The 25,703-nt window shown below is 39.4% G+C and overlaps 1 protein-coding gene across 3 annotated transcripts in view; it reads right to left on the reverse strand.

The window, feature by feature from the left end:
* Window positions 1-25,703, reverse strand: part of RNF220 (ring finger protein 220) — a 388,384-nt gene that overhangs the window by 11,878 nt on the left and 350,803 nt on the right. For all 3 annotated transcript variants that reach the window (XM_087719790.1, XM_087719789.1, XM_087719791.1), the window contains 2 exons: window positions 8,631-8,739; window positions 7,384-7,458 (listed from right to left, as the gene is read on the reverse strand). In XM_087719790.1, the coding sequence (XP_087575916.1) occupies window positions 7,384-7,458; window positions 8,631-8,739 (184 nt within the window). The remainder of the gene's footprint in view (window positions 1-7,383; window positions 7,459-8,630; window positions 8,740-25,703) is intronic.

Genomic DNA, 25,703 nt, shown 5'->3' on the forward strand with positions numbered 1-25,703 from the left:
ATTGGTTTTGTATTTTGGGGAATACAAGGAGGGTTGTGTTTATTGCTCAATGTTATATGGCCTCAATCATGCACAGTATATATGTGAATGTATGAAATGAAAATGAAAAATGAAATAAAACATTTGAACATTAAAAAAAGAAAAGAAATGAGCACTCATTTCAACCCTGAGTTTCAAATATTCTCCTTTATTCAGGCTGTTGGTTTGAGTTCCGAGCTTAGCAATTTGGTTGCAAACATTTCATCACCATTCAAGGAGACATCGTCAGTGCGTTTTGAATTATGCTCCTCTGTCAGAACACAGGTCTTTAAATACCATTTTATGAGATGCAAATTAGTCTGAATATTTCTGAGTCATGGTCTGATTTCTGACTGTTTGATTGGCTGGCTGTTGTTGCTGGGCTGTAGTTAAGTATTGTCTGTGTAATGCAGATTAGGATTAGAGTTGTTATGTGGGTGCTTCTTAGTCATGGTCTGGTTTTGGCTTGTTTGAAGGTTTGCATGGCTGGCTCTTGTCACTGAGATGTGGTCTGATTTCTTGTGAGCTGATGGATTTTTAATTTTGTTGCTGCATATTGGGATGTCTGTTTGTTCGTTTTAACTGCTACTTTTTAAATGCTAATTCAGGGGTCGGCAAACACTCAAAGAGCCATTTGGACCCATTTCCCACAGAAAAGAAAACACCGGGAGCCACAAAGGTCCTAACTGGAAGCCCCCTGTTCAATTCTGGAGCTGAGTGGAAGTTCAGTTCCCCCACCATACAGTCTCCTCTTAGCGTGGCGTACTTTTTCCTTTACCTGTCATAACCGAAAGCCCTATCAATTGTGGAGACAACTGGAAAACCCGCCCCTTGCCATAGTCTTCTCCTGACACATTGTGCTCCTCCCCTCCCCCCACCAGAAGCTCCTCTCAAATTTGTGGCACCGACTGATGACAAAGCCGCAACAGAAGGAGGAAAGAGCCACATGCGGCTCCAGAGCCGCAGTTTGCTGACCACTGTGCTAACTGGTTGATGCAGTTCTTTCATTCTCAGCGATTGGTAGACTGGGTCGACCTTAGTGTGTCTATTGACTTATTGGTGGAAAACCAGGCTTCAAGGAATTATCTTTCTCTCCTTGATTTCATCTGGGTTACAACTGTAGTCCTGGTTAGATCAAATTTGTGACCTTCTGAATCTTCATGGACTGACATGAGGGATAGTGGGTCAAACACATTTCATTCTCCTTTATTGGCAAGGTATTTTTAATTCTAATAGCCTTCATTTTCTGATTCTCCCTGGCTCTGAATTTTACTGATAGACTGATAGAATTAAGGAATAAAGATGCTTTGTACAACTTTATTAGTTGTTAATGTCTGCTCTGCATTAAGAGGGCAAATAGTGAAATGCGTGACATTATCATTTAGTAAAAACTGAGATCATATTTAATAGCACTATTTCCATGATGATATCATCTATTAATGTGCAGTTTGATGTAGACACCATTGTAGCGGCTTCAAATGAACCCTTTTCATTTCATGTGTCCATGACCAAAGCCTTTTTCTTGGAGAATCTGGGCATTTTATTCTTTAATATTGTCATCCGAATTAATCTGCAGGTGATGCTTCCACTGTCACAATGCTACAATTCTCAATTTTCAAAAATTTTATCCAAACTACAAAATATATGAAAAATTTAAGGAAGATAAGACTATTCAATTACTTCATTGTGTCCTCAAATTTTACATTTTCAGGAGGTTTCTTACTGAAGTAATGGACAGCAGTGGCATGATGTAGAATCTGTGCCAACTATACTGTCAAGTTAAGGGCATGAATGTGCTGAATGAACTGTATCACTACCATATAATTCTGTTTTAAGTTGATGCAAATCCTAAGCGGGAAGTCTGCTAGAATTTGGTGAATCTTGCTTTTCAACTACTGTACAAATGTCATTTTCTACAAACGGGGAATACCAATGCCGCTTCTTCCCCAAATTACTTCTATAGCCTGTTTTTGAAATAGAGGATACAACTGATTATAGGGAATGGGGATAACTAGTAAACAATTATAGAATTGGGTTCAGTGTATTATCTTCCTGTTCTGAATGTTTCATTACCAGACTAGGTAACATCATCAACAGGATTAGTGTATTATTGAATCAGTGTATTATCATTACCATGTAAATAATAACAGATCTGTTGTATTCCATAGAAAACAGCTAAATATTTTTGTACTTGTTGAGGTGAAATTTATACTTAAGAGAAATTACTTCATGCATTTAACATCTGATGCCAGAAAAGCAAACAAAGGATAAAAAATGCTTGAAATTAGCATGCGTTAGTGAATACCTTGTTTGTTTCCCAACAGTAACTTAAATTTTGGGAGCCCTATCCAATTTTTGTGAATGTCTTGTCCACTTTGCTTTCTACTTTCTTTACTATGCTACACCGTTGTCCAAGCAAACATTTAGCTAGTCATATAAAACTAAAAGATAAAAGTTAAATTTTCCCTAACAGTGAAAGAATGGCAGATGTCCAGAAGATGTTCAAGCGTGCCAAGCTCACTACTCCAGTCTCTTTTTCCCCTTTAACTTTTACCAAGTGCAACAAATTTTTGCACAACAAAGGAAATACGCTGCCCTTCTAGAGCACATTTTTCCACATGTACAAATAAGACTGTACATTTTCCTAACCAAGAGGAAAATCAATTTCCAGAGCAAGGCAATATATGACCATTTTTAAATCAACCCACTCCGGCTCTGCCCACTGTTCCTCATTTGTGTTAAGAACAAATTACAGGCGTCTTTTCCGTATCCAAAATAAAAGGACATACTTTAATTACAAGAAAGCAATATGGTGCATATGCTATACACCATCATATTCATAAAGAAAAGGAGGAGGGAAGGGCAGCTTTAACAAGATTACACAGATTTGACTTTGATCAAGACACAGCAGCACGGAGGCATCCCGGGCTTTTCATTGCTGTCTTCAGGCTACATTTTAATAGTTACATTAGAAACGTGAACACAGGCAGAAAGAGTGATTTTTAAAAAAGTGAGCAAGAGAACAGCACTTGCCTTACAAAATGTTTCCTGCAATATGTTGCCAGCTATGAGGAGAAAACGAGGGCTGAGGAGCAGGTGAGTAGCTACATTTCCATTCCACAGTTTAATTCCCTATTTTGAATGCTAGGCCACAAATAATGTGATAAAGCACCACATTAAACTTTGTTCTTCTCTCATTTCTCCCCCAAAAGAAACAGTGTTTCAACTGTAGGTAATAGAGCTGAATTTTTTTTCTAATCAGCAAGAGCCTAATTAGAATCAATCTTGAACAATAAATTCAACTGGAATACCTGGAATATACTGGAATATAGGTATTCCAACTGGTATCCTTTAATAGTATCATCTTAAGGATATACTGTATATACTCGAGTATAGGCCGACCCGAATATAAGCCGAGGCACCTAATTTTACCACAAAAAACTGGAAAAGTTATTGACTCGAGTATAAGCCTAGGGTGGGAAATGCAGCAGCTACTGGTAAATTTCAAAAATAAAAATAGATACCAATAATGTTTTTGAATATTTATTTCAAAGAAAAACAGTAAACTAGCGGTGTATTCAATGAAATACTTCACTCACCTCATGATGCTGATGTCCCGCTGTGATGATGATGTCCCGTGCAGCCGCGGGAGCGATGTCCCGCCTCCTATGACACACGGCACAGTGATTCCTATCATTGGATCACTGTACCAGAGGAGGTGGGACATCGCTATGTGGCTGCTTGCCATAACAAGGAGGAGGTGGGACATCGTTGCAGAGCGGCAGGAGGGGGAGGAAGGGGAATCGTAAGACAGCCCTGCATTACATTAGAACGTGAGGAGGGGGGATGGTGCGGTGCACGCTGCGCGGCAAACTGACACAGAGGGAGGGGAAACTCACAGGGGCACTGGGCCATTCACGAGTGTCACCCAGCGGCATGGCCCCGCCCCTTTTTCTCCTCCATTTCGGGCAAATTTTTCACTGACTCGAGTATAAGCCGAGGCGGCTTTTTTCAGCCTAAAAAGTGGGCTGAAAAACTAGGCTTATACTCGAGTATATACAGTAGATGCTATGTATATACCAATGCTTTACTTAAATAAATCCAAAATGTATAGGTAGAAATGTTATTATACTATTATTTCAGAAGATTCTTGGTTCACATCTCCCTTAGTGTCTTAGCAATTTTTCAGGGTGCCCCCAGCAGTTCCCTGGTGCTCTGGGAAGCTGCAGCAAACTCATTAACAATTCTGTTTATTAAGCAGTGAAATATTCTGCGGCATCACTGTGAGTTTCCTATCGCACCCCATGGGGCTACACCACAGTGTTTGGAAACTGTGGCCCTATTTAGAATTTTGCTGATACTGTTTTCTCTAGCAAAGTCCTATCAGATGGGTCAAAATAGGTCTTTCTATAAAAGACAGTACTTCTTTGATTCGTAGAAGGGCCTATATTTCAGGTCACCATGAGTGGTTAGGATGTATAGGAGAACTCCAAAGATAACCTCCCTTTTCCTTTTCCAAGCATCTCCTTTTGAATTAAATTAATCTCTGCAGTATATGCATTTCAACACTTTTTTGCTTGCATCTATATTTTCATCTAGATGCTATACCAATAAACTTTAAAGTTTACAAAAATACAGCTCAATTGAGACAGCATATTTTATCATATGATTTCATTAGCTGAGTTAATTGGCCAGTTTTATTTTGAATTTAGTCAATGGAGCATATATTTTTTTCTCATAAAATAATCCTGGCAAATTTTAAATCAAGATGAGAAAATTTATTTTTCCTTGTTTCATGGTGATAAAAGGAAATTATTCTTAAAAAATCAAGAGAGAGAGATTATACATTTGAGACTCACAATTTTAATTTTGCATTTAATATCTTTGTTGAAATTTATTTGTAGAACCTACAAGTTTTTATCTCATGTTTTTATCTCATATATATTTCACTGTGTTGGTGTTTGGGATCATTTCTACAAAGATAATAAATCACTGCCAAAGTGTGACATGAAGGTTTTTTTTAAAGGAAAGTGTATTAATTCCTCAGCCAAGCCATTATTATATTGAGGACTGCTTTCTTTTGAAACATATTTGCACCATAAATGTAAAACCCTTATGGATAGTCAGTACTAAATTTATTATAGTGAAAGAGCATGGGCAATAAAATACTATTTTCAGGTCCTGGCCGGAAAAAAAGATTTGCAGGTATTCTAGTTTAATAAGCTATTGTGTGGATAGGCTTGAATAATGGATGCAACAAGACCAATTACTCCTACCATATTTCCCTGAAAATATGACAGGGTCTTATTTTCTTTTGACCCACAAAATATGCCTTGGGCCTTATTATCAGGGGAGGGCTTATTGTTTTGGGGTTGCTGGGCAGCTGCTCTCTTGCGAGCAGGCTCCCAAAGAGCCAGGCACACCTCAGGAGCGAATGATTGTGTTGCGCTGTGGCAGCAGCGCAACACAGCAACCATGAAGTGACTATGCTCATGAGCAGCCACCCAGCAAATCCCCTTTCCAGATGGGCACAGCGCCATTCACTGTCCTAGGGGTATCACCAAGCTGCGCCTGTTCGCCGCCCCCGGCTCCTGCGGCTTGGATCCTTCGGAATGCCCCTAGGTCAGTGAATGGCTCTCTGCATGGCTAGAGAGGGGGGTTGTGCAAGCGGCTGTTCCGCTCCCTGCTTACTTTCCTCCCAGCCTCCCAATGCTCTGGCCCAACTCTCCCTGCAGAGCCAGGGCACCACTGCTGCTTCCTGCTGCCGCTGCCATTACAGCATCACTTTTTCTGTGGCTTCCAAACCACTGAGGTAGGTTGCCGAGTCTTCTGGCAGTGGCTGCTCTGGGAGTACGTTCTATGATTGTACCTTCTGGGAGTACGCTCTGCCAGCAGCCAGCCCACAACCATAGAGTGTACTCCCAGAGCGGCCACTGCCAGAAGACTTGGCAGCCTATCTCTGTGGTTTGGAAGCCATAGAAAAAGCTATGGTGGGATGGCAGTGGCAACGGTGGTGGTGCTCTGGCTCTGCAGGGAGAGTTGGGCCAGGGTATCGTGAGGTTGGGAAGCACATGAGTGGGGAGTAGAACAGCTACTTGGATGACTGAGAATTTCTACAGACTGAAAGGAAGAAATTACTTACACATTTTTCACTCTTATAAAAAAAAAACATTTCATTCATACCTTTTTACATTCTAATCCAATATCAATTATGACTTGTACTACCTGTAGTTGGAAATCTCCCCTGCACTACATTAACTCACTGAAGGAGAACAGCCTACCTTGCAAAGCCAATTTAAAGAAGCTTTCTACAAAAGAATGGGGAAATAAAAAAATGGATGATAAAAGCATGATAGCACAATCAAAGCTAATGGGCTATGTCTTAGGGAACAGAGATCCCTAAGAGTCTCAGGGTCAGTTACTTGCAGGATCAACGCTCCCTGAGGGTATCTGCCAGTCCTACTGGAATAGACAGGGTAGGTGCGCTCCAGGTCCTCTCCTTTAAATATTGTCATCTGATATGACCTTGGAGGCTTGCTTTCTTGGTGGCCATCCCAGCCCTTTGGAATACCTTTCCACTTGAAGTAGAGGAATGGCTACTCTTTCAGCCTCTTGCAGGGCTGTGAAGACCGGGCTCTTCCTCCAAATACCGGACTAAGAGGAGAGTTGAGAGGATGTTTGGTCTGGCAATTCCCCCTTAGGGGGAAGGGTACCTTTGTTTTTAACTATGTTTAATGGATTGTTGTCAGCCACCTACAATCATTCTACATAATAGGCAGCCATATACATTTTTAAAAATAAAATGCAATAAAAAATAAAATAAAGTTAAAAAAAGTCTCATCTCAACCTTTTAGAAACAAAATAGAATGCTTCCCCAACCATCTCTGAGAGTGTGAAGGTACAAACAGAAAGAGTTGAAAAATCCATTGATTAGATAGAAAATCTGTATGCTCTAAAACTGTTGGTACATGTATCTGAGATGGACTCAGAAGTAGTCTAGGTAAGACATAAGATAAAACAACTGAACCTTTAATCATATTTTTCAATTTTATTGTTAAATCTCTGTCTGTCTCTCTGTCTGTCTCTCTGCCTGTCTGTCTCTCTCCCTCCCAGTCTCAAAATGTCTGTGAACAGACAAAGGTCATTCTCGGGGGGAAAAAGTGAACTATTTGTTTCTATTACGATAGGATCTAAGTTCTTTGACAGAAACCCATCAAATGCAAAAGAAGGTAACACTGAGAATGACTCCCATTAAGTAAAATAGAAGCATAGTATTTTGAAGAGAATTTTCATGTAATTGTAATTTCAACTAGGAAAAATAAAGAATTTAATTTAAGCTACCCCCTAAGAAACTAAGAGACTTACCAGAGTCCGCAGCCAGCATTCCTCACAGTGCACATGCCAGCACTGGATGGAGGTCAGGGGCATTGTATAAGAGTCCTATAGAAAGAAAGTAAAGTTACTGTATCACATACTATAAAATTATGGAAATTGCTGATTGAATTTGGAATTATGCAGGGCAGGGCAGGATGCAATGAAGCAACGAATCTCTAAATTTTATTTTCTCGTTTGACCTCCATATCACTGCTTGATTTTACATGCATTTGTGAACTGATGCACATTTGTAAATATAAAATGCAAATAAAATGCAAAATATATACCTTTGATCATACCCCAAAGAGAACACAGGGGCAGTATAGTGCTGCATGCTTACAAGTAGGTTAGGAACAAATTAAAGGAGACTTTTAACCTTCAATTGTGAAAAATGGAGAAAAATTGACTGACTTTATTGATTAATCATTGAACAGATTAATTTCACATTAAGATACTAACAATTCTCTTTAACAAATACTTAAAGCAAACTCTTGTTACAATCATTCAAACACACATATCCACCAAATATATGTGCTTGGTGTCTAGAGAGATCAAGGCAAATGTTAAGACACCTGACATTCATGCCATTGGGGAGATGTGGGGAGATAATAGTTTCCATGCAGACTTAATTGTACTCTGCGTCATAGGAAAAACTATTTCCTAAAATAACGCTATAGCTCAGAATGAAATACCCCTAAAATAAAAATTCTGAGTTTTAAAACTGCACGACGTATACAAAATGATATCAACATCTGCAGATTCTGATCCACTAGAGGGAGCTTCAGCACTTCAATAAGCAGGAGGTCTTTATTTACAGCCTTTTCCAGCTCCTGCTCTCCAAATGTTGTGTTGTGAACTTCCATACAGCCACCACGATCAAGGACTCTTTTAAATAATTTTGTAAATGGTCTGAATTGAACCCTTAAGCATTAATCACAGGTTTTGAAATGAACAAGTTGCATGTTGCAAATCAGGAAGAAAAACATAAACATACGTTCTACAAATGAACAGTGATATAGTTTATAAAATCAAAGCTCATACATTAAACTAAAGTAATGTTGTGCTATAACAGATACAATGATACTAACTTCAAAGAAAGAAAAAAAGTGCTTTTCTATAGAATCAAGCAATAGTGGATAATGCTGCAGTGCATCCTATCAACGATGCCATTTTGCGACAGCCAAGGTAGAGGTATAGTGTCATTTCCTCATTCATAACCAGAATGGCAAACTACTCACCATGCAAATGAGACATTTATAGCGGTCCCCACGGGAGAGCTGCCTTTCTAATTCACGGACGCGAGCCTTTAGCGCCTCAAATGTTGTCACTGCCGAGTCTTCTGTAATCCTAAAATAGATGACAAAGTCAGGGCTGGCTGAGTTCTTAGAAACATTTCGCTGATTTCATTATGTGCCAAGTGCAGTAGGCAAACCACATAGAGTTAGGGTACATCTTGGCTCTTAAGAAGTGATTAAACAGATAGAATCAAATCAGCTTATAGAGTATGTAGGCTTGAGAATCAGCTGAGGCAGCCAACACAGGAGAAGATTTAACAGCAAAGGTCAAGGAGCAAAGTAGACAATATATGAACTTGTGGGCAAATACTGTACTTTACTCTGGAATGGGGAAATTTGGGGAAAAAACACTGATACATTTTGTATGTTTCCTTTTTGCCAAGTTGATGCTAATTTGACATTAAAAGCAGAATCATGCAAATGAACATTTCACAAAAAGCGATATCATATCCACACACAGAGAGAAATTTTCCTAAAGTTGTAACTTTACCATAAGCATTAAAAAGGATTGTTTTATATATAAGTGCCAAGTACTTTCTTGCAATAGCTAATCAATGCAATGCTAAACTATCAGAGCATATCTCTATAAAGAACTTTTACTTCATAAAAAAAGGAAACTTATCTACCAGAGGGTAAATCCATGTGCTGCAAATGTATTAGGTTTAAAAGATTGAGAGGGAATCAGCCATTGTCTAATATATTAATAAATCTAACTCTGTCATGGTTCAGAGGAGCAAGTAATCCAAAACAAGGGTTTCGCATAAGGAATGGGGATGCAATTCTTTAGGATCATCCTTACTGTGCCTATATAGTTTCAACTTTCTGCAGAAATATAAATTTGCTCTAACCAACTAGTTTAAGTAAAAATACATATTTGGCATATATACATTTTACCTTGGTAAGTTTATTTTATCTCCTAATATTGGGCTCCTTTGTTTACTGTTATGACCCCCCTCGTCCCACACCAACACACACTCCGAGCCAAAGATAAGTTATGGCATTTAATTAACAGAGAAGGTCCTTGGCAGCAAACCGGCACACACTAGTTTGGGCAGCAATCCAGCACAGATAAGACTTGACAGCAATCCAGCCTGCCAAGCTCACCATAATGTTCTCCGACATTAGTTCCTGCGTTGACTTCTGCAAGAGGGGTGTGTGCACAAGCAGTCTTTTTATAGTCTGGAGAGGAGCCTAATGACCACCAGCTGAGTGCAATTACCTCCTGTAACTGCGCAACTGTTCCTTACGCCTATTAGCTCTTCGGTGCCGGGTATCCAGGAACAACTCACTGCTGGCATCCGGCTCACTCTCCCTTGTCTCCTCCCCACTGGTCCAAGGCTCAGGCGCCTCCTGGTGGCCAACCAGCCTCTCTGCGCCCTGCTCGGAATCGGAAACCTGTCCAGGGTCCTCCACATCCTCCAGAGCCGACTCATAGGGCCCCTCACTGTCGGAGTCTGGTGGCAGCTCCAATGGCTCCTGCTGAGCCACAACAGTTTACTATAGTAACTGCTGCAGCCGAATGGGAAACCAGTTTTGTTGTATTTAAGTACAATGACAATAAAGATTATACTTACACTGAAGGGACAGGTGTGCTATACTGGGATTATCCTAAGAGCAAAGTGTCTCAGCAGGTAAAACTACAAAGAGAGGTCAGCTTTGCTGGAATTAATTGTATATTACTTTCTCCTTCTATGAGTAACTGTTACAAGTTACTGACACTACAGTGTTTATTTTATGGAGGTTTTTAAAATTGTATTTTTATCATGGATTTATTCTATACAACATTCATGGGTTATTTTAATGATATGCAATAGATTCACAAATAAATAAATGAAAACGGATAGAAAGTTAAGCTAGGCAGCATCTCCGATATGAAGCCCTGCCAAAGGAAACTGAAGCTTGGAAAGAAAGAAGCAGGCTGTAATAGAAAAAGGCTTGTTTATAGGAATCCTAACAGTCCAACTCTCGCTGGACAGTTTCAGGAAGTCTCTCAGATGATCACTCTTGTCCAGTAATAAATGAATGAATGAAAAGGCTAAATAGAAGCATATGCAACACCATTCAGTGTCTGTCTGATACAATGGTCAATCAATAGCAGGATTGTAGATCAGGGTGCTAGTTAACTGGAAAATTACTGCAGTGCTGTGTGCGTCACGCTGGAGGGATCCTGGACAATCAATGAAGGAGGTATTGATTTAGTTATTATCACTTCATATTCTTCAGACATTGTTAAATATACATTTATTAAGGGAGGGATATAGGAAGACTGAACAATATAACCCGCTCTTCCAACTTAGCCAGAATGCAACCTAGTAGTAAAATATGTCCAATTTCAATCCCTCGTAAAAAAAAATATTACAATTTTGCCACTCCTGTATAATTGTGGCTCCAGCAGCAGAGAAGTGGTCGAATGAACACAGACCTATACAAGAGAAGTGACTGGATATTTGCCTTCATCCCAATTTTGCTTCAGAATTCAGAATGCTTTCAAAATAAATTTCCCTTCAAGTTTATTTGAACAGAATACAAATTCCCTTCGTCCTCATAAATAGTCACACCATATACAACATTTCATAAATTTTATAGTCCTGCTATTTATATGTGCCTTGTAAAATATATTTAGAATTGATTATATGCAAGACAAATAAAATTTCATGGACTATATTCAACACCTGATCTCTTTATTCTTTCCATCTTTAAACATAATCTTTTTTTTTTATAGGTCTGTGGCTTCAAACAAATTCAGGGCTTCTAATAAATTTTTCATAAGGACATGAATTCCCTCCTTGCTAACTACTTTATCATGGAATTAACTGGTGACTAACATGTGCATCAAAACGAGATTCCCCGAAATAAATTGTTTTCTATAAATAAAGAAATACATACAATATTTGTTAGATTGCTTTTTCTAAGCGAAAACATGTACAAATACAAATAAAAATGTACAAATACAAATAAACAACAAATCTAAAGAAAAAAATGGCATATAAAAGTATATGGCAACCTAATAATTAATGATTATAATTCAGTATAGCAAAATGATCTGAATGAATCTGAGTGCACAGGAAAATATACCTATGAAAAACGCAAGTCTTAAATTATTTCAAGAAATGGCATGGGTTTTTCACACTTTAACTACACTAGACTAATTTTGTGCAATTAAAAAAAACCAGTTATGCATTTTATTCACTACATTCAAGATAGACTATACTGAGGTTTCTAAAATATCATCACATTTAAATTGATTAATTTAAAAAAATCCCATTTTCTTTCAAGAAGCATAAAAGGCAGCAATGGATAAAATATAAATATCTTTAAAGAACTTTAACTGTTCTTTCCCCCAAATCCAGCCTTTATTCCTATATACTTTGTGTCTAATTATATTTATGAAATATCAGTTCTTGTTCCCTGGCTACATATTGTTGCATGAAACTTCTACTGCAGAGATAACATATACTATCGATTAGGTAAGCCTGACAATTTCTCCACCTATAGAATCAGAGCTTTTTATTCCTAAAACTTGCTAATGTGCAAAATAAATTTTTGATTCTAGTTTTCTCATAACCCACAAAAAAAAATCACCTTAATGATTTCAGTAGCCCAATAACAAACCACTTTATAGTGCTTCTATTTCAATGGTTCCACTTACTAGATACCATATAAAGCATATAATTGTGAGATTACAATATGTTTTGGCATTTAGTAAGGAAAAATATATAAAAAAATGGGTCTTGTGGTTAACCAAAAACATGTGCAGAAAATGTGTAAAAATCATATTCAAGGCAAAGTTGTAATAAAATGTGAGTATAGATGCAGGTTTCAGTGCAGTCTTAAGAGGACACAACATAATCAAACTGGAGATGAAAGCATTAAAAAAACTTGCACTATCAAGAGCCTGGATCAACATCAGTAACACCAGCAGAATATGTAAAATGAAAGCTTTACCCCATTTGGATTCTTTTCAATGGCAACCATGCAGTTTTGTATAGTAACAAAAGCAGCTCAAGTATCACACTGACTAGCTCACTCCTATCAGCCAAAATATTTACATCTTACAATAACTTTCCATAATTAACTCGTTAACTAAATGCAATGTAGATGATAGTGCTCCAGTTTGGGAAGCAGCAAGAAAGCAAGCTGGGTCAGGCCATGCAGAAGAGATCTCTTTCAGCAGTCAGAGTTATTTGGTAGCTTTACTCTGAAAGCGGGTAATTAACAGATCTATCAAACTTGCTAAAGTGGAACATTTCACCTTTGGGACTGTATATTCTGCCCAGTATTAAGAAAACATACTGTAAAATATACAGCGTTTTTGTTACTTTGGGATTGCGACTATACTTAAGTATCACATAGGGCTTATGTAATGATTGCGGCAGATTGGAGACTGGCCATAGCTAATGTAGTAGTCCAATCACAAATTACATAGAATATTCAGTGAACAACCAAGACAGAATAGGGTTAAGTTTATAGGCCCAATACACAACTACCCTATTCATCTGGAATTGAATCAGAATGAGAGAATACATTTTTTAAATCACTTAATATAGAAGTTAGATTTCCCATTGGACACAAGAATGTCTACTGCTTGGTATCTTTGTAATCTAACCTTGAAAAAAGGCTGATTTGGAATCTTGTGAAGGAATGCTGCCTCCATTGAGGAACTGGCAAGAATTCCAATGTTGAAAATGGGTATCCTTCCATTTTGATTAATGTACTCTTTCTAGAAACATATATTCAAAATTCTGTTCACCTATAATTATAATAGTGGCTTATTCTGGCGACGTGCCCTAGATGCTGGTTGCCAAGTTATGAATAATGCAGTGTTCCACAGCCTAATTTCCATGTTCTCAGCTGAAAATTTGGAAAATGCTGCATGCAAGGGTGAGTATCTGCAAAGCAGAAGCCCTCTGTGCCACAAGAGCCTCTATTTTTATACTTGCTTGCACAACTTGTTAATGCTACCAGCTGCTTGCCAAGTTTGGAGTTATCTGTTGACTAATTTAATCTTCATGCAAAGCAAAAGTGTTGAGTTGCTCAACCCACAGAGGAATTCTTCTTCTTCCACTTGCATGCTCTATCACAGTGGCATGGCAGGAAAGCTTACTGTCACAAGAAAGCATTCTAAGCTGCATTTAGCCAGGTCCCAGTAAAGATTCCCCACAGAATTGCTGTACAGAAAGATTCATTATGCTGTTTTCACACCCCTATCCCTTCACTAACATGGAGTTTCAGAATGTCTCTGCAGGAGCAGAGAATGAGTCTAGGAGTTGGCATGCAGCCTTCTCTGTTTCCAAACTTACATACCAGGCCTGAATCAAACTGCACACAGATGGCACCAACAATCAATGCAAAGAGTAAGAAGCTTTTGAGTCAGCATGATTAGAGGAATGGGTGGGGTTGCCAAGTTTAGTAGCTGGGATCAATTTTTTAAATTTTATTTTAGAAGAGAGATGAATTTGCATCACAATTCTAAATGTGTAATTTAAACAATATGCAGCACCTAAAAGGCAGGAAAACACATGGTAAACTGAGGAAGCAGTTGACATGGAAAGATTCTACTCTTATACTGAAGCAATGGTGGCTAGTACTTCATTCTTTTTAAAAAACTGGGTAACATGCATTTCATAGAATCAATCAAAGAAACGTAAGGAAACTGTTCACAAAATGGCAGAAACAGGAAGTGTTATCACAAAACATTTGGGTCAGGTTTACATAATTTTTAAAGTTTTGGAATGTTCCAATAAAAGCTATGTAGACAGCTATATTTGTGATTCACAGAGATCATAATGAAGAAAGAAGAGGCAAAATGAAATAATAAGAACATGTTTTTATCATCAGTGCTACTAAAGACAGTGTTATTTGAATCACTATTGTGGTTTTCAAATTGGCTTGTTGCATACATTAAACACTTTGATTTTGGATAATAACAGGTAATAAAAAATCAGAGGAAGCACTCAGAGCACGGCTTCTCTAAATCTTTCCATCTTTTTTACCAGCAATCACCACAGGAGACATATTCTTCTTATGTAGCATTAGGATGTCTTTGTATGTGTGCAGTGGGAAGAGTAGGGTAGGCTGCACATGCTATACATTGGTTCACATAACCAGAACAGAGGGGACTCAGAATGGAGCAGTCACAGCATTCTGATCTGTTGTCCAACTATCTCTCCTAGAGATGCATTAGAACAGGGATCTGTCCCATGGGGTGCTTCCCACGGGGCTGGCTTGAAAATATCAAAGGACCAGCCTGTGGTGTCTTTGCTGGCCATAACAGGCCGTGGGGAAACTACGTGTGGCCCCTGTGTAGCCTGTTTTTGGCCTCCCTGGCCTCCAGCAGCATTCTTCCGAACAAAAATGGGCTGCACAGATGCCCCGTGTGGCGTGTTTTCAGCCAGAAGAGTGCTGTAGGAGGACTGGATTGGATTGGATTACAATTATGTGGCCTCAAGTAAGTGCCTGATCTGGATAGAAAACAAGCAACATCCTATGTGATTACTACAGTTTAATGCCAGATTGTACATACTCTACAATCAACAATCTATAATTGACAGCAATTTCTATTTACTATCCTGGAAATTTACCTTTGCTGTTAGATCTTATATTATCATGCTATTTATGCTATTATATTTTTATTATTAGTTGAATAATACAAATACAATAGTATAAATAGCTTTAATGCCTGGAAAAGCAATTTACTATTAAACAATGGGGTATAAATTTAGAAATAAAAAGTTTAGTTGAGTATGAAGAATAAGTAATAAATGTTTGCCAGTAATATCTGGTAGAAGAGATAGGAAAATGGTTATAGTAAAGAACTGTGGAAAGAAAGAAGGGGAAAAATTGCATCTTGAGCCTGTGTCAAACGACCACCTCAGCCACACCCACCTTCCCGGCCCTCCGAGGTCAAACACAACCATTGATGTGGCCCTCAATGAAATTGAGTTTGACACCCCTGCATTAGAAGAATTTTTCCTACGTAGCCAGATCTAGCCCGTTTTCAAGCTCAATCTTCCTTACATTGGCTTTACCTACTACAGGTAGTCCTCAACTTACAACAGTTCATTTAGTAATCATTCAAAGTTCAACAGCAGCAAAAAAGTGAATTATGACAGTTTTTCCACACTTACAACAGTTGCAGCATCCTTATGGTCCTTATATGTGCTCAAAATTCTGATGCTTGGCAACTGATTCATATTTATGATGCTTGCAGTGTCCCAGGGTCATGTTATCACCTTTTGTGACCTTCTGATAAGCAGAGTCAATAAGAAGCTGTAACAACCGTATTACTAACAACTGCAGTGATTTGCTGAAGAACTAAGGCAAGAAATGTCAAAAAATGGGGCAAAATTCTCTTAACAAATATTTCACTTAGCAACATAAATTTTGGGCTCAATTGTGGTGATAAGTTGAGGACTATCTGTATATAACATTTGGTCTTGTTTAGTCCATTTTCAGAGATTTATCAGGCTGCTGGGCAGAGCCCTGAAGAATTGCTTAATTCCTTTCCAATTTCTGCTAATCAATAAGCAGTCCTTGATTTATGACTACTGTTGGGACCACAATGTTGATTATAATTCATGATAGCCATAAGTTGAGCCATCCATTTGACGGACCTGATTTTATGACTCTTTTTACATCAGTTAAGCAAATTACACAATTGCAAGTCTGAATCATGAAGCCCTGTCCAAATCCATTCTGCTGAATCACTGTTTTTGCCAGAAACCAGGACCCTGCAACCAGTTATAAATGTAAGTGGATTACCAATTGCCTGAAATGCAGTCATATGCATGACATTTTACAACAGTCGGAAGTGCTTTACAAGCATCCTTTTAGAAACTGTACTAATTCCAAACAGTACTTAAAACAACTGTAAGTTGAGGGCTACCTGTAAATATGATTGACTGACTAATGTTACAGCACAGTATACTTGAATTTTTGAGGCGTGAATAAATACCCATGCTAAACAGTTCAATTTAAAAAAATCACAACTGAGAAAAGCCAATTATGCCAAGCTTAAAACAAGAACTCAGATTGTAGCAATGATAAGAAGTAAAAGCCGAGAAAGCAACAGAAAGTTAAAGCAACAAAATTATCTCTCTCTCTTTAAATACAAGGTGGAAGAATGTAGAAAGTCCATGAAGAGATGACAGTAATGATGGTAATCTGAATCAAAATACAGTGTTACAACATTCACTGTGTATTAAGATTTTCCTATAAATGAAAGGGATTTCTTGAGCCCACAGAAAGTTACTGGCTGAGCAGTGTGTGTGCTCCAATCACTGAGGGGCCAAGAGGGAGAAGCTAACTCTATAGGCACAAGCAGTTTGTATGCAAGTGCAACTGGAATAGCAATGTATTCTACAATTGACAAATCTATTTGTCAGAAATGTTTTCATCTAGGAAAAGCATGAACGATTTGGTGACTGGTAGTGATGGCTGGCCTTGTTATAAAGCAAAATACCTGCAGTATTGCTGAATTCTTGAACACTGGCATTGATACAGAACCTCGAAGGGGGCTGTCCAAAGAGGAACACACTTTTGAAGATATATGATGGATCGAATATTATTGATGTCACACTGACATTAACCATCTGTAATCTGTCCTTGAGATGTTACAGGAAGCATGCCATGTGCTCAGGTGGAAAATTTCTCAGTTACCAATGTTATAAAATATGATCCCATGTGGGAAAGTTACTGAATATGAAGAATGAAATACAGTAGTAAAATTCCTGAACCCTGACATTCAGAATTTCAGATCAGCATTCTTTCTAACTACTGAATGTTACGGATTGAATCCAAGTGTTAAGGAATATTTGGAAAAGGAGTCTGCAATGGAGATTAATTTATTATCTTTCCTATTTTTCTTCTGTATCTTACTCTATTTCTGTATGTGTAGCTTTTAGCTTTGTAAAAAAATTATATTCAAAAGTATATGCAAAAGAGTGTGTCCCAGAGAACTGAATATTCTGAAGAAAATCAGGTGATATAAAAGAAAAACTTTTGATTGGTCCTTTACAACCAGACTCTCATTAGTAATTTCTGCAGGAGCCAATAACAATTTTGCTAGCTTCTAATGATTGATCTGGTTTGTTTAACACAGTGGTAGTCAACCTGGTCCCTACCGCCCACAAGTGGGCGTTCCAGTTTCATGGTGGGTGGTAGGGCTTTGCTGTAACTCTGCTTTATAAATTTTATAAGGTAAAGTTACTTCCCTACTTTATAAATCACCATTACTGTGGAACCGGTGGGCAGTTAGAAAATTTTACTACTAACAAGAGATACAAAAGTGGGCAGTAGGTATAAAAAGGTTGACTACCCCTGGTTTAACAAGATGTGCTGGCTCAGAAGCCATACCACATGCAACTGGCCAAAATACAAGATGACTCAGAAAGAAGGGGAGGACCAATTAACATCTTCAAAAAAATTGCCTGTCTTTGTACCTGCTGTTCTGTTTGCTTTGGCTTGTTGATTTGATGTGTTGGTAATTATTATTACTGTAATATGTCTGCTTTTGATTTCAATTTAGGCATTAAAATTTGCATTCATAGTTCGCCTTGGTTAACTGATGAACTTGGTCTATATTATTACTACACTGTTTCTTAATCTGAATTTTAAAAAATGCTTAAAATTGCTATTTTAGGGAACTTCAGGGCGAGCCATTACCGGGGAAGGAGGGTTCCCTACGTCATAGGGATCCCTCCTTCCAGCCCTGTTAGTTCCACTCCAAGTCCAGATGGCGGTAGTAGTCAGGACCCTGGTCTCAGGTTGTTGTTGCTAAATGCCAGGTCTGTGGTTCACAAGGCTCCCCTCGTCCAGGACCTAATTTTAGACGAGGGGGCAGATCTGGCATGTATTACTGAAACCTGGCTGGGCCCGGAGGGAGGAGTCCCCCTCACTGAAATGTGCCCAGAGGGTTTTCAGGTGCTTCATCAACCGCAACCCCAGTGAAGGGTGGGGGAGTGGCCATTGTTATCCGGAAGTCCTTAGTTCCTCGTAGGATCCTTGCTCCGGAGCTTGTCGGGTGTGAGTCCTTGCTGGTGAAGTTGGACCTTGCGGGTCAAGTGGGCTTGTTGTTAACGTACCTGCCTCCCAACAGCGTGACAACAGCCCTCCCCTCGCTTCTCGAGTCAGTAGCTGAGCTGGCAATTGAGTTCCCCAGGCTTATGATCCTGGGGGACTTCAATCTGCCTTCGCTTGGCGAGCACTCTGATGGAGTGCAGGAGTTCATGGCTTCCATGACAGCCATGGGCTTGACTCAAGTAATTTGGGGCCCGACTCACTCAGCGGGTCACACACTTGACCTCGTATTTCTCTCGGAGCAGTGGAGTTGTGATCTTGGTTTGAGGGGTAGTGAGATCTTGCCCCTGTCATGGTCGGACCACTTCCTACTAAGGCTCGACTTTCGGAGACCAATCCCCCACTGTAAGGAGGAGGAACTGATTAGGTGGTTCCACCCCAGGCGTCTTATGGATCCTCAGGGTTTCCAGATGGCGCTTGGTATTGTGCCTGATACTCTCGCCCACAGTCCGGCGAAGACCTTAGTTGCTGCTTGGAACTCAGCAGCGTCTAAGGCTCTCCACCGGATTGTGCCTTTATGGCCGATCTGAGGCAGTGGATCCAGGAGGGCTCCTTGGTTTACCGAGGACCTCCGGGAGATGAAGCGCCAAAAGAGACGCCTAGAGCGCCGCTGGAGGTCCAGTAAATCCGAGTCAGACCGAGCACTATTAAAAGCCTGCATCGGTGTTTACCTTCTGGCAATCCGGACAGCTAAGAACACCTATATTGCCGCTCTGATTGCATCCACTGAGTCGCGCTCAGCCGCCTTGTTTAGGGTAACCCGCTCCCTCCTGAATGGGAGGGTTGCGGACAACCCCTTACGAGGTAGAGCTGAGGAGTTGTCCAATTCCTCGCGGACAAAGTTGCTTGGCTTCGGACAGACCTGGACTCCAATTGCTCAGAGCAAGCCGAGGTACCAGGGGAGGGTCTTGAGCGACATCTTTGGATTGATTTTCATCTTGTTACTCCTGAGGAAGTGGACAAGGCCATGGGAGTGGTGAGTGCCTCCATGTGTGCACTGGACCCGTGCCCCTCCTGGCTCGTCGCGAACAGCAAGGAGGTGACGCGGGGCTGGATCCAGGCGATAGTGAATTCCTCCCTTCGGGAGGGCTTCTTTCCCCCGCTATTAAAGGCAGCGGTGGTGAGACCCCTCCTGAAGAAGCCATCTTTAGATCCAGCCATTTTGAATAACTACCGTCCAGTCTCCCACCTTCCCTTCGTTGGGAAGGTTGTCGAGAAAGTGGTGGCCTTTCAGCTCCGACGGTCCTTGGATGAAACCGATTATCTGGATCCCTTTCAGTCTGGATTCAGGCCTGGCTACAGCACGGAAACTGCTTTGCACTGACCGATGATCTCTGGAGAGCCAGGGACGGAGGCCATGCCTCCGTCCTAGTGCTTCTTGACCTCTCAGCGGCCTTCGATACCATCGACCATGGTATCTTCTGCGGCGGTTACGGGAGGTGGGGGTGGGAGGCACCATCCTTCGGTGGTTCTCCTCCTACCTCTCGGACAAATCGCAGTCGGTGTTGGTTGGGGGGTAGAGGTCGACCCCTAGGCCCCTGAAATACAGGGTGCCGCAGGGTTCGGTCCTGTCCCCCCTCCTGTTTAACATCTACATGAAGCCGTTGGGCGAGATCATTCGGCGACACGGGATAAAATACCACCAGTATGCGGACGATACCCAGTTGTATCTGTCCGCCCCGTGCCAACTCAGTGAAGCGGTTGACGTGATGTGTCAGTGCCTGGAGGCTGTTAGGGTCTGGATGGGGGTAAACAAGCTTGCACTCAATCCAGACAAGACCGAGAGGCTGGTGTGTTTCCCTCCCAAAAATTGGCTAAGTATTCCATCGCTCAGGCTGGGGGGTGAAATTCTACGCCTCTCAGACAGGGTTCGCAATTTGGGAGTCCTCCTGGATCCACAGCTGACCTTAGAACATCATTTGTCGGCTGTGACCAGGGGGGCATTTGCCCAGGTTCACCTGGTGCACCAATTGCGTCCCTACCTGAACCAGGAGGCACTCGCAACAGTCACTCATGCCCTTGTGACCTCAAGACTGGACTACTGCAATGTGCTCTACATGGGTAGCCCTTGAAGAGCATTCGGAGACTTCAGCTCGTCCAGAATGCAGCCGCGCGAGCGATTGTGGGTGCACCTCGGTACACCCACATTACACCTATCCTCCGCGAGCTGCACTGGCTACTGATTGGTCTCTGGATACGCTTCAAGGTGCTAGTCGTCACTTATAAAGCCCTTCGTGGTATTGGACCTGGGTACTTGAGAGACCGCCTGCTGCCAATTACCTCCCAAAGGCCCATTAGATCCCACAGATTAGGCCTCCTTCGGGTTCCATCTACTGGCCAATATCATCTGGCTACTACCCGGGGGAGGGCCTTCTCTGTGGCTGCTCCGCCCCTTTGGAACGAACTCCCCGCAGAGATTCGGACCCTCACCTCTCTCCAGGCTTTCCGCAAAGCCGTTAAAACCTGGCTTTGCCGGCAGGCCTGGGGTTGACGAGTTCCCTTCCCCTCTCGAATCGTGTGACTGTTGATTGTCTTTTTAATTCTCTTTGTACCTTGTTTGTTGTATTTCCTTCTTGTTTACCCCCCCCCCCCTTGGGTTTGTTAGCCGCCCTGAGTCCCTCTGGGAATAGGGCGGCATATAAATACAATAAACCTTATAACCTTATTGCTTTAGTTGAAAGATTTGGTGTTAATATATACATATGTAATAATTGTATATGGTGAGAAGTATAATAGATCTTTTTCACATTAATACATTTCTTTAATTGCTGATGAGCAATCTGTTCTATAAACCTCCTGCTTGTCATAATACAACATTATACTTCCCAAATATTGCTCTCATCATCTTTTACCTTTTCAATCTGAATTTAAAGCGCAGTTAAAAACTAATCCCCCTTTAGTTTTTGCATTCATTCTTGCTACCTTTCCTTTTGCATAGGGCAGCAGGAGGAGCATTCTTCCAATGTTCAGATACAGATGCAGTCTTAACATAAACATATTCCTGCAGTCATGCCATAGTTTAATTTTTCTCCAGTTACAATCTATGTCTGCAGCCTTTCCATTTTTCAACAAGCTCACAAAATTTATTACCTTTGAGTACTAACATTTATGGCATTCCTTTGAATTCTACTTTTCTACTTGAATGCTATAATTCACATAAAATCTCTATAATGTTTCTTCCAACTTCCATCACTTCAATTTCCTTCCACATCAGTTCATCACTTTTATTTTTAATTCTATTCACTGCTACAACTTGCTTGTTGACCCCTCTGCGCCCACTTCCAAAATAATGTTTCATTTTCATAAAAATCTATTTTTTTCTTAAGCTTAATCTTATTGTATGTATTCCAGTAGAGATAAGTTCTCTGAAGATGGGCTCCAGTATGAATCCGAAAGCCTGGAAGGGTAAAACTCTGGTCTCAGTGACTGACCTGACCCAGATACGATATGGTAACCTTATTGTCTTTGACCACATTCTTCTCAGCTACCCTTTTTTCCCATGTGTACTATACAATGTCTTTTTTCTCATCTTCATTTTTTGCAGTCATGATTCTTTAATATTCTTTTTTTCACCCATAACATCCTTCAATTCATATCTCCCATTAAAGTAACTTTATACTTCTGTGGCACTATGTAACAATTGTTTTCATTCTTTTTAAGCAATTTCCATCTCTCTTCCGCCTCCCCCCCCCACCCCCATCTGCTTTCCATTCAGTTTGTTGGGAGATGAACCTGTCTTTTAATACTTTTTCATACAGGACAGGGTTTGAAGTTTCTCTTCTTGCAATTGTTCTACTCTTTCATTTTCTTCCATGTCCATTTTCCCCCGAGATCCACAAACAAACAAAAAGTTGTGTCCTATATTAAGACACTATAAACTTTTATCACACTTGCTTCCTTTACTACTTCTTTCAATGGATAAAATATGCCAAGAATATGGATTCTGTAGGACACTAACTACAACTAGCTAGCTTGTTCTTAATTCAAGCTCTCTCTCTCTATATCTATCTATCTATCTATCTATCTATCTATCTATCTATCTATCTATCTCTATCTATCTATCTATCTATCTATCTATCTATCTATCTATCTATCATCTATCTATCTATCTATCTATCTATCTATCTATCTATCTATCTATCTATCTATATCTATAGCTATATCTATCTATATCTATATATTTGGGCTGGGATAATACTAATGTGTCTCTGCAGTTAAGTACTTAGGCAGATAAAAAGGTTCATTCATTCATTCATTCATTCATTCATTCATTTTCTATTGCTTCCCCACTCAGTTGGCAATAGCTTTCACTTATAATTTAGTACTATGGGCAACAAGCTTGTAAATTTTCATGTCTTCATTCATTATCTAACATGGCCAGTGGGAAGGGAACATAAGTTTCTAATTCTCCTTTCAGTTAAGACTTAATTGGAATTTGTCCAAATCAAAATACACCTTTTCATTTAATTACACTTTGGCTGAAAAGACAAAATTGCATATTTCCTAAAACTGTCATTTGGTTAAGCCATAGTTTAAACAATCAGAGTTTGTCTAGAATTGAACAAAACAATAAATCAGAATGAGGAAAAAACAAATTAGAGGGAAATTTTGATAAGTAGAATAAGGCCATTTATGACACTAAGTATTGCTAAACTGATTTAACCTCAATTCCAAAACCAAGTGATAGAGAGACTTCAAAATGGTACTTAAACGTGAGCAAAACCAGGTTTGTTTCTCATAGCTCCTTTATAACCTTGTACAATTACCCCCTCAGATGCGGCTGCTTAATGTCAAATGTAAAATCCACTCTTATATTGAGTATGATGCAGCTGTGGCAAATTATGCATAGAAATTCTTGCTTCCATGTACAACATTTAGACTTTATACTAAATTATATGCTTAGCTAGGCTCTTTGCTTCTTATCAACTTAAAATGAAGCAAAATCTATGAAATATTGCATGGCTAAATTAGGACTAGGTGTTGTCTATAAACAATGAATAGCAATTTAAAGCTCATAGTTTGCTCCTGTACAGACATCACTCAGTTTTCAAAAATTCTTCAGGGGGGATTAGTATTTTTTAAGTCCTGATTTCTCTCCCTTGTGGACTAGCTCCTGTATTTCATAGAGAATCATCATTTATTTGAGTGAAATACTCTTATCAGCATTGGCTTCATTTTGATATAGCCCAGCTGAGCAGTGCAGAGACTGATTTTTTTTTCTTCTAAGATGTCTTACTCCCTTACCATAAGCTCAAGACTGACAGTTAAATTTCACACTGTAAGAACCCCCCATTGATTTTTCACTTGTAAGGAACAACTCTACAAATTAAAGTTAACAGCACTGTTGAAAATTTGAAATATCTCATAAAGGGAATAGAAAGATACTCAACTATATCCTCCTTCTGAGGGGTGCTATCTGTCTGCTGGGGGAAGGGAGGCAGAACCAAAGACAACCAAAGAAATTTCTACACAATTTTAAAAAAAATGAAAAGGGACTTTTCTGATTGAGCAAAATATTCCTAAAAGGATAATAAAATGTCAAATTATTACTGTGAGAGAAAATACTTTTTAGGGGCTTGTATAAAAATAAAACATAAATCAAGTCAATTAAGTTGAGGAAAGAGAATGCTGTTTGTTTCTATACACACTAATTTATTTATCTGTAGCCATATTCAACTCTTATCAGTTTTTATAGACAGTAGCGTCTAGCCAATCTTGGCTAATCTTGAAAAAACTAAATCAAGTTAAGACTAGTAATATTTGGATGGGTAACCACCATGAAACCTCAGGGCTGCTACCTAGACTGGCAAGTAAAACAAAAAGACATACTGAAAAAAAGCATTGGCAATCCATTTCTACAATTGTTGCCAATAGAGGTCGCACAATAGTTAGAATCAGTATTGCAGGCTAACTCTGCACACTGCCAGGAGTTCAATCCTGACCGGCTCAAGGTTGACTCAGCCTTGCATCTTTTCAAGACTGGAAAAATGAGGATCCAGATTGTTGCGGGCAATATGCTGAATCTGTAAATCGCTTAGGGAGAATTGTAAAATACTATGAAGTGGTATATAAATCTAAGTGTTATCTTGACACAGGTTTTCAGTATCAGTGGAATGTACATTAAAGTAATTAGAAAACCATATGCAGTAATTCCTACAAAAGAGCATATGATGTCAATTTCTGAACTCAGACACCTATTTTTGAGGCTCAAAATTTAATTTCCATGGAAGTAGTAAGCAGCACAACATTCAAATTATCTTATAACTTGGATTAAATGAAGTTTCACTCTCCTATTTTAGTCTCTCCACTTTCCAAAAACACTTTTTTTTATAAAATTGGTTTACTTTGGGGCTGCCTATAATTCCTTGAGTTTATACAGCACTGCAGAAATGGCTCTCTTATATACTACACATCATACAGCAAAGTTCAAAGACATTTGAAATATGGTTTCTAGGAAAAAAAATATAAGGCCAAACAAAAATAATAGATAAAATAATTATACATATCAGCAATATACTTTAATGCTCAATATAAAGTATGAATATTTAGGAATATTTGGAAATGAAAGGGAAGGAGATAAAAGCATCATTAAATTGTCGTATGTGTTTTTAGCTATTTTTTCCTTATTTGTTGCTTTGCATTTTTTAACTTTCTAAAAATCTGTTAAAAACACAAAGTTTATCTCAGTTACCTATAAAGGCTAGATCTTATAGCAAATCTTGATTCTGAAGCTATGAACAGAATTTGCAGCAAAAGATTTGAGCTTAACTGGGACATTCACTCTGAGTGTGTGTGGAGAGAGGGGGGAGAGAGAGGGAGACAGACAGACAGACAGACTGACTGAAACTCATTATTTGGATTTAAAGGAACCCAAATCATGTACTAGATTTCAATCTGATTAGAAGCATAAATTAGGATTCACTGAATCTTCCTTCCTTA

Source organism: Thamnophis sirtalis, unplaced genomic scaffold, assembly GCF_051295495.1.
Source record: "Thamnophis sirtalis isolate CommonGarterSnake01/CBP01778 unplaced genomic scaffold, rThaSir2_p1.2 scaffold_7, whole genome shotgun sequence".
Taxonomy (NCBI): domain Eukaryota; kingdom Metazoa; phylum Chordata; class Lepidosauria; order Squamata; family Natricidae; genus Thamnophis; species Thamnophis sirtalis.